Source organism: Azolla caroliniana, unplaced genomic scaffold, assembly GCF_043228905.1.
Source record: "Azolla caroliniana isolate FFs.n. ecotype wild unplaced genomic scaffold, voAzoCaro1.0.p SCAF_13, whole genome shotgun sequence".
Lineage (NCBI taxonomy): Eukaryota > Viridiplantae > Streptophyta > Polypodiopsida > Salviniales > Salviniaceae > Azolla > Azolla caroliniana.
The window spans coordinates 6,318,058-6,328,476 of record NW_028230448.1 but is presented as its reverse complement, the minus strand read 5'-3'; the positions used below and the strand labels follow the sequence as shown (position 1 = coordinate 6,328,476).

Sequence of the window (10,419 nt, the reverse complement as noted above, 5' to 3'; positions counted from 1 at the left end):
CCTGCACATAATTCACTGATTTATTATTTTTCCCTACAACTGATTACATGTTATCCCTTTCTTTATATTGCATACAAACATAAAATGATCATGTGATCGTCTGTTACTGGTATATGATGAATGAAAAATACACCAATTAATCAATCCCACTTCTATTTGGCATCCGTTTCTGAGAACAAAAATATATAGTACAGACTACCACAAACACATAAATGTACTCTTACCATTGATCACAGTAGTATTGTTGGTTTAACATGTCTGTCAGATAAGCTTTTACATTCTGCAGTTCACTTACATTTTTTGAAGTTCTAATACTCTTAACTCTTGTCATTACAATACACAACACAAGCATTCATAATTACAGAATTCTACCCACACGTTATTCTTCTTCTCCTATTTCATTTCCAAGAGTTAATGGAATGTGAAATGGAAGTTGAAAATGCTCTCCCTGGTGTGTTGTATTATCATTGTCGAAATCCTCATTTTTCCTAAAATAAAAACTATTCTGATAAAAATGATATAATCTGGCGTCAAGATCTCGAAAGAACAATAAAAACAAAGCCTTGAGAGAGTTCAGGTTACTCGGTGGTTCGTGTATTCCTCCTGCATGCCACCCAGTAACAATAGTTTAAAAGAGAAATTCAAACTTTATAAAAATTGCAGAATATATAACATTAGCTCTTATATATTGATCAGTTTGGACTTTTTGAAGCATTAATTTGTAGCATTTTCATTTCCTCTCCTCAAATGTTATGAATGAATGACAAATTTAATCATTACAATGTTATTGATGAATGACAAACGAAAATTGTTACAAATATACGATTAACAAAAAATTAAAATCATGACAATGACATCGATGATCGCCACATTAAAATCACTAGGATGTTAACAATGATCAATTGATATATTAAAAATCATTACAACTTCACTGATGACTGATTCATGAATTATAATCATTACTAGTAACTCACCTCTTAACAAAATCCAGGATGAGGAGCCTTGGTCCAGGCGGAACTTTAACCTCTTGCAATGCACTGCAGCAAAGATTTAAGAAGCCAAAACATGAATAAACGCCTTCTCTGTTCAGCAAAAAGGCTGCTTGAATACGAAAGATGCCAGGTCACAACTAACCAGGATACCCTTTTGACCTGAGACAATCTAATATTTTACAAGAGACGGCTATATTCTAGTTATTTTTAAAGACAACAACCAGCATAGAAAAGGAAAAAAACCACCCAATACCCATTGCTTTCTGGATATTTACTAGAATATCTCACTGCTACTAGAGAGCTATATTCTGCCAATCTTTGAAAACCCAGGCGAATCCTTGGGGTGAATCTACAAAACGTTAGGGTAAATTTGCTGTTGATCATAAAAAATATGGAATTTGGGGCAAACACCTGTCATTCAGAAAGGGTAATGTGCTGTCTGTAAGCAGCCCTTTCTTGAAGTTCTTCTCGTAACGTTGAAGACCAAGATCTTGCAACATGCTCCTTGCATTTGTATAATAGACATCATCTGGAGGAGGTTGTGCAAGCTTACCTAGCTGTTACATTTTTCCAAGTTGTTAGTTACATTACATTACATTGTTCTTAACATGATCTGTATGCATTTCATTCATCAAGTGAGACAATGTATACGTATTTCATTCAAGAAGTTGAGACAATGTGTGTACTCCTGTCAGTAAGTTGAACAATGTGTACTATTTCATTAGGTAACAAAATGTGCATGCATTTTATTCATTAAGTTAATGCGAAATGCATATAATTTATATATTAAGTTTCACAATATGCATGTAGTTCATTAAGTTACACAACATGTATGTATTTCATTCAGTAAGTTAGATAATCTCTATGCATTTTATTAAGGTAAGACGGTGTGTATGCATTCTGTAAGTTACATAATCTCTATGCATTTTATTAAGGTAAGATTGAGAGTGTATGCATTTTATTAACAAGAAATGAATACGAAACTGACCTTAAACAGCCCACCTTGGACAGCTGCAAAGAAAACACCAGTCACGACAGCATTTGAAAGCTGATTTTGTCCCCCAACTCCACTAACTAATGTAAAGATAGCACCCGAACCGAAAGCTGCTGCCATGCTGTCCAAAAATTCAAGTTTCGGGATAATTGAAGTTACACCCTCACTACAATTTACTATTAGTTCCTAGACATTTTGTAAACAAAATTTATACAAACAGTATCCTACACCTTTATTGTTTTTGGGAAAAAAAAGAAAAATATCCCTTTCACCAAACTAGCCCCTACATAGGGGTAAATTGGTGTACATATAAAATTAGGAAGGGATATTCTAGAGGATACCCAAAAAAGTTGGGAGTATTTTGGTGTTTGCTCCCCTGATATTTTAGTAATAACTTTAGTGGGATTATTGCCACTAACACTATTAAGCTTCTAAAAAACTTGATATTCCATGAGCACTAAGGATTTAAAATTCCTGTTTTCGATGAATTCTGAAACTTACTATTTTAATACATATTTTCACTGTATGACGATGTAGTTCTGTAACTTAAAAGATTTTATATAGATATATATTGCCTGCCAATGTATAATTGAGGATGGCAAATGGGACAGTCCAAAATCCTGAAGGGATGATTTTCTACCAGGTCTTTGAAATCTATGGGGCATAGCACTGCCTCTCATTTGTGGCCACAAAGCCAATACATATAGTATGAAATAGCAACCCATATGTCTTAACAATCACACCTTGTTTGGATATCCTCTACACCACCTCTCGCCCTTTTCATAGCACACGAAATGCCAGTATTCACCCCTGTCATTACAGCGAAATTCCTTGCTTGAATCAATGGCCCTCCAGTCAGTGCCTAGGCAAAAAAGTAATAGAAGTTTCCAGATCAATACTATATCGCATGCACATAAAAGGATAAGAGAAGGAATTTTTATTGATACAGATTGAAAGAGCAAATATACTAAATGTTTGAGCATCCTAAATCTGCACATAAGTTCATATATTACCATGTTCCACTTCCAATAAACCTATATTGAGTGGATGGAAAAAAAAAAAAAAAAACACTTTAATCTTTCCATTGTGATCAAGATAGGTATTGTGTAATTAGGCATACTGTATAAAGTAGTACATTCCTATGTATATGCATGAGTCTGGAACTCATGGCTATATATCGAGAAATTAGCATACTCTTAACAAACTTCCATCTAAACCTTAATTTCAATCCCTAGAATTTGTTTCTTTATGCAATATACAGAAAAGCATTAGAGAAGAAACTAGTAACACAGGTTATTGAAAACCTTCCTTAGCAATTCAATTCATCAGATACAAACTAAGTTATGATGTTTCCTTAGCTTCATACTAGTATTTTATGTCTATAATATTTATATTAATATTCAACATTGTTACGTGATGATCAAAATGACTGCATTACAAATACATATATGTCAATCCACATTGATGGATATTTGACAATGAGTGCTAATTCTCTGGTTTTTTCAGATTTTGGATTCCTACCATTCGAGAAACAGAAACAAAAAGAGGTCAAGACTTGTGGGGGGAGGGAAATGCAAGCACGCACGCACGCACACCTGGGCTTGCTGAAGGGAGGAAAGGGCGTCGGGGGTCAATCCAGCGGCGGCAGACGGGGGAGTGGGCATGGAGTTGCGGAGGTCTCCACCGAGCACACCCATGAGTCCCCCGAGGGCCGCACCTTGGACCGCGCTCACAGCCATGCTCACGCCCACCTCCACCGCCGCCGGCTGTTGGCGCAGCCATGCGTTGAGAGCGTCTCCTTGGAGAGCACTCTTCACGCTCACTTGCAACTCTTGGAAACGCTGCTGTAGAGAAGGAGGAGGCTGCTGCTGCTGAAGAGCAGGAGAAGAAGAAGATAAAGATAAAGATGAAGATGAAGATGAAGATAAAGATGAAGAAGCAGCTCCTGCTGCGTCTTCTACTGCTGCAGACCCTGTCATTCTTCCTTCTTCTTCTTCTTCTTCTTCTTTTCTTGTCTTGTCTTGTCTTGTGTTGTGTTGTGGATGGAAGAAGTCTTGTGTTGTGTTGTGTTGTGCACACACAGAGAGAAACAGAGAGACGCTTTCCTTCCCCTTCCCCTTCCCTTCACTTCCAAGAGGGAATCAACAACACACAGAAGCAAAAGCCACTCTTCTACCTATCCACACACACCCACCCACATACATACATACATACATACATACATAATCAGAATCCCTCCTCTCTCTCTCTCTTCTCACACCATGTTGGACAGGGCTAGGCCGGGGCACTGGCCTTCTTGCAAATGTCACCCAATACAGTGGAATGTTGGGGTCGGAGGCATCCTCCTCTATCTCCATTCTTTGCATAAAAATCTTTGTTTTTTTTAAATGTGGCATTGGTTTCCTCAACTGTAACATCCACATCGTCGTCTTTTCGACAAATTCGTGAACGTCCTCCCTGGTCCGTGGCTCTGGTGGTCCCGCTCAAGTTGCACACGCACGCGAGCATCTTCGCGACATCATTTGGTGAACCTGACGTGAAGAGCAGTAGGGGAGGATGAAGATGGACGAGGAATATCTCATGGAGGCAATGTCAAAGATGATAACGGAATATTCGAGAGAAGGGAAAAGACGAGATACGGCCCAACAAGTCGTCGAAAGCGTGGTCGAGCGAGTCGGCTATTTCGACGGGGGCATAGTCCAAATTTTTCTAGACACCTACAATGCCGAGATGGATTCGAGAGGTGTGAATGAAGCTATGAGGCTGGAGTACTTTTGTCGGGTGGTGGCTGAACCGAACTACAAAGAGGTGAAAGAGCTTCAAGAAGCTCATGATTCGTGGGTGACTTTCAAGGAGGCTCTATTGGAGGCATATGGCTATGAGAGACCGAAGGGACAAAGTTTGTACAAGTTCGACCAATGGGTGTCATCGATGAAGACCCACCGGAGTGCCATGGATGCGTTCGTTGAGTTTGAGTGTCGCTTTGCTCAACTCTTAGAGTGGGATCGAAGATTGGTAGGGGTGAATAAAGTTCTACTATTTGTAAAGTCAATCGATCGGAATGAAAGGAAGGCCATTGGAATCCAACTCAAGGATGACGATGGTGCAAATGGCCTCATCGAGGATTGGGCCAAAGTGGAAAGGGTATGCCGACAACACGATGAGAGGAAGACGAGATTCTCGTCGACAACAACGCGACCCATGAGGGATGTTCAAAGGAGAACGAGATGCAATACACCACCACTGAAGGAAGAAAACTCGAAGAGGAAAGATTCGATACTCAACATAGAAGCCTTAATGAGAGAAGCATTCAAGAACATAAAGGTGCAAGGTGATGCTGAAGAGGAGCTTAAAATGGAGTGAAAACCATGGAGAACGGTAATTGAGGAAAAAGAGACCTCCCAACAAATATGGGTTAATGAAGTGGCCGATACAAAGGCTCAAGTTTTTTATGACAATACCACGGGAGAAGGTGTGAAACAAGCCACCTTCTCGACGTACGGAGGAACTACGGTCAAGAGAAAGGCCGAAGACTCGAGAGCGGGAAATGCTGCTTTAAGAGTGGACGAGCATTTCGGAACACATGTTGTGTCCGAAATATTGAGTGATGAAGCTGCAAGCATTAGCAAAGCTTGCGTGATCGAGGGATGTAAAGAGTGCGAGGTCGACATGATTGAGGCGGTAACCACGAGGAATGACATCGAGTTGCAGATGGCTATGGAAGAGTCCACTACGGATGACCGTGTTGAGACTTTCCCAACACTTGATCTAGAGACTTGGGCAGTTGCGTCCAAGAGCCAACATGAGACCCAAGAGACGGAAAGTGGTGGGGAAGCAAATTTGAAGACAATGCGAATAACAACGTTGAGCGAAAGATGGCTATGGATGAGAAGACGGTGTCCGATGGTACCGAGGTTCTCCCCAGAATTGTTCCTGAGACTTCGGCAATTGTGCCTGATTGCCAGCGTGAGACCGGAGAGACGGAAGGTGGCGACAGGAAATTGAAGGACCGAAACGACAATGAGGACGACGAGGTGAATGACCACAGACAAAGGGATCCCTCCACACTAGTTCCGAAGACTTCGGCAGTTGTGTCCGAGAGCCAACATAAGACCGAAGAGATGGAAGGTGTCGGCGAGGAGATGAGGGTCAAAGCCAACACATACAGAGGAATGGTGGCCAACAAGGAGGCCAAAAACAAAGCTACAATAGAGTTCGATGAAGAGCCAGAGAGTGGCAAGAAAGGAAGAACCGGAATACAATCCGGATGGAAGATGACGCGGTTGGTATTTCGACCCGAATGGAAGCCAACCCAGACGGGAACTGATCAATTGGGCCCAACCCAACCGAAACCTGGACAGAAGCTGACCCGGATGGAAGCCGTTTGTTTGAGTCCGATTTGGCCGAATGCAAATCCGGACGAAGGCTGACCAAGCAAGAAGTTGATTGGTCGAGACCGATCCAGACAGAAGTTGAGCCGACCTAACCGTAGGTTGAAGCAGACGAGCTGCGACACCCGGTCGAGGCTAGTGAGCATGAGGAAAGGCAAGCATGAGACGAGAAAGGCCGATCAGAGGAAGTTTGATGACCAAGGAGATGGTCAGGATGAAGGCGGCACATGTACGATGCATGAAGGGTTACGCTCAGGAGGAGCAAAAGGGGCTATGCCAAGTGGTCATGGCAATGCGAAGGGCAAGCGAATGATATGGTTGATCAGGTGGCGACGATGGATCGGGTAGAAGGAATGCATGTGCTCAAAATGGAGGACAAAGGCCGACGCAGGCGAGGCGTAAGAAAGAAAGAAATCAAAGGCCAACCACCTTTGAGTCCACCACATCACTCTTTTCTTCTTGGCACATGCCGAAGGATGTGTGGTTTGGTGGGGGTGGATGTCGTGATGTTGCATGTCTAATGGGAGAAATTGTGAAATATTGTAGTTCCACGCACATTACATAAACGATTATAAATATGAAAATTATCCTAGGGCCTAGTGGCATTCGAGTGCATATAGAGGGGTGCAAGCAAGATTTGAACATTGCACCTCCGAGATAAAAAACATTTATCTTACCATTAGGGCAACTACCATACAAAACCGTACAAAACCGTGTAAATTTCTTTTCATATTCAAAAGGCATAGGAAAACAACCGTACAAAACCGTGTGCACAAAACCATGTTCCAAGCCCATGGTTTTGTGCATGCCACAAGAAAAACCGTGTGCCCAAAAACCATGGGTCCAAACCCATGGTTTTGTGCATGGATAGAACTATAAAAACCCTTGTAAGGCTTGTGTAAAAGGGGGGGTCAATAGGTGACAATCACCGTCGTCGTCATCATCATCATTAATATAAAATTCTTCTTATAATTATACTTCTATTGTTCATCTTCTTTCATCTTTGATACTTCTTATAATCATCAATCTTTTGATCTTGTCAAGGGTAACATTGTTTCTCGATAACTTGGTAAACGTCCTCCCTGGTCAGAGAGTGGTCCCGTTTGAGTGACACACGCATGCGCATCTTCGCGACAACGTAACCTATGTTTTTGAATGTAATACATAATTGAGGTATTAACCTCGTACGCATACGACACTAATCACATATTAAATATATGTCAAATGAGGTATTGACCTCGTGCACATATGTAAATGTTTTATATAACCAATTAATTACCACTACAATATAATTGAATTAATGAAAAAAAAGTTTACATATGACCATATACATGATTAGAAGGGAGAAAAAGAAATATATAAAAAAAAAAAACCAAGAAAGATTACCAAAGTTTCTTTGTTGATGATTTCTATTTGGAACAAGGTCGATCGTATGTTGATCGATCGCCATCAATCAAGAAGAGAAAACCAACAAAAGAAACATTAGAACCATAAGCTTTGATACCAACTATTAGAGATATGCCCTAATGTAAGCATATGATAAGGATAAAAGAATGATAAATAGATAGATAGAAAGGAGAGAGAGAAAGGAGAGAGAGAAAGAAGGGTGCCGATCCACCCGACCACCCTCGAGCAGAGGGATCGAAACGGACTTGAGCCTCGATCAGCGTCCCATACCACCGCCGTGGCGTCGAGTTGTACTTGGTGTTGGCGCGCTTGCTACAAGAGTTGACCCACCACAAGAACAGAGTCTTGACGTAGTCAAAAGATGATGAAATGAGGGTAGGTAGGCCTCTTATTTATAGTGATACCCAAGGCCCCTAGGCAACTTCACACTTGGCCTAATGGGTTGTCTCAATCCCGAGGGTTAAAAGTAATCCTCCCCTTCTTTACACTCTTGTTTAACCCTCACACTTATCCACGTGTATAGAATACTATGGTAAATTCTCATCACAGGATATTATATGGTCATGCCCGTAACACATTGTGTCCGCTTCGTGCATTCTATTGTTGAGTGACCAGGGTTGAGGCACGTTGTACATTGGACTGCCTGTCAAAACCGCATGTCCTCTTCTTTGGGTAGTGGTCGTTGTAGAGCTCCCATCGCCATGTGATTGCTATTCTAGGCCCTATCCATTTCTACCACCCGGTCGACAAATTCATTAATGGTGCTTGTCTGGAAGTCGAATACTGTCAGCATCGTTCGTGTAAACGTGAGTGTTTGCGGAAGCGTAAAACAGAGAACAACAGAGAGAGAGAGAGCGAGAGAGACAGAGAGAGCAGAACACAATTTCAAAATTATATCAAGACTCTGTATACACATTGTGCTAAGTAGCACTATTTATACAAGTCCTCTTGGGACTAACAGAAGTACCATGTACTTCAATGCTCACACGAGCATCTAACACTTACTACGAGACTATAGCTACCTAGTAGTCTATCCTATACTAGGCTTCCGATTGGACTTCCGGTTACGGATTGCACCCGGCCTCCACTGCTTGCCGGTTCGGTTGCTCACCGTCATACCGATCCGTCTCGCTTACCGGCTCCGGCTTATTCAGCCGATCCGGCTCCGGTTGAGCTTGCCGCTCAACACTCCCCCTCAAGCTCAACCTGAGGTGGGGTCGTAGTGTCGACCTTTGTGGCAGTCGGTTCTTCCAACCGACTTCTCCTGGCGTCACTTCGCCTTGCTCGCGCTCCTAGTCCGGTCCGGTCCCGTTTGCCGCGACGCGACCCCTTCGGTTCTGCGCGCCTCGACCCTCTCGGTCGGCATGTCTGCTCAATAGGCCCATCTCAGCACTCACGTTGCTGTGACTCCGGCGCTTGCCGATCCGTCGGTTCTCCCACGATGGCATCGACTTCCGCTGTGTCCGTGTCCCCTTGGTCTTCAGTCGATCCGACTCATCCGGATCCATCTGTTGATCTGAGTCAGCTGTCTCCGAATCGGTACACTCCGATTCGACTTCCGGCTTCAGGCCTCTCACCACATCGGACCACTTCCGAGTCCTGGCCTTCTCCATGCTTCCTTCAGCTTCTTCAGCCGGTGAACCGAAATCGAATTCTTCATTCGACTCCGCATCATGGCCAGTACCGTCGTGATGACCTCCGCACAGCATGCACTTCTCTTCCTGAGTGCACAACTCTTCTTCATAGCCGCTTGCTCCGACCTGTTCGGATGTGTCGACTTCCTTCGTCGACTCGGCTTCCTTCATCTTCTTGTATCCTCTTCTTCCGGCTCTCCTCTTACCGACGTGTTCAACAGTTTTTTTGGCCTTTGCCCGTTTCGGTAGAGACTTTGCCCTTGCTTCTCCCCCTCAAGTGCGGCATGTCGAGATGCTGAATACCAAGCATGTTGGTAAAGTGCTACAACTTGTCCGATCCGAGCGGCTTGGTGAAGATGTCGGCAACTTGCCGATCCGTATGAACATACCGTAGGTCAACTTCATCGCTCAGGACCCGCTCACGCACGAAGTGGTAGTGCACCTCGATGTGCTTTGTGCGAGCATGGAACACAGGGTTCCTGGCGAGCTGCAGGCTGCTCATGTTATCGCAGTAAATCGGGATCGGGGTCGGTACCTCGATCCGCAAGTCTCGCAACAATCGCCGAAGCCAGATGGCTTCACAAGTGGCAACGGTAGTGGCCCGGTACTCAGCCTTAGTGCTTGACAAAGCCACTGTGGGCTGCTTCTTGCTGCTCCACGCAACGGCCACGCTACCTATAGAGAACATGTATCCGGAAGTGGAGCGGCGATCAGACGCATCGCCGGCCCAGTCAGCATCTGTGTAACCGACAAGCTCGTCGGGTATACCTCGCCGGTATAGCAGTCCCCGGTCCTTAGTGCCGTTGACATACCGTAATATTCGTTGCACGCACTGAAGATGCTCCACGGTCGGCTTCTGCATGAACTGACTTACCATGCCGACCGGATAGCTGATGTCGGGTCGGGTGATGGTTAAGTAGATCAGGCTTCCGACAACCTGTTGGAACCGTTTCTCATTGCAGGCCGGTCTGGAGTTGGGACGGAGCTTCTGGTTCCGGTCC

At 43.7% G+C, this 10,419-nt stretch overlaps 1 protein-coding gene across 1 annotated transcript; it reads right to left on the bottom strand.

Annotated features, from left to right (window-relative positions):
- Positions 1–226: 226 nt before the first annotated feature.
- On the bottom strand, positions 227–3,980 carry LOC147856016 (chloroplastic import inner membrane translocase subunit HP30-2-like). Its single transcript, XM_087329828.1, has 6 exons — positions 3,582–3,980; positions 2,730–2,848; positions 1,981–2,107; positions 1,404–1,549; positions 975–1,037; positions 227–603 (listed from the first exon to the last, which is right to left on the bottom strand). The coding sequence occupies exons 1-6, from the start codon at positions 3,963–3,965 to the stop codon at positions 579–581; spliced, it is 864 nt and encodes a 287-aa protein (XP_087185954.1). The 5' UTR covers positions 3,966–3,980; the 3' UTR covers positions 227–578.
- Positions 3,981–10,419: the final 6,439 nt, after the last annotated feature.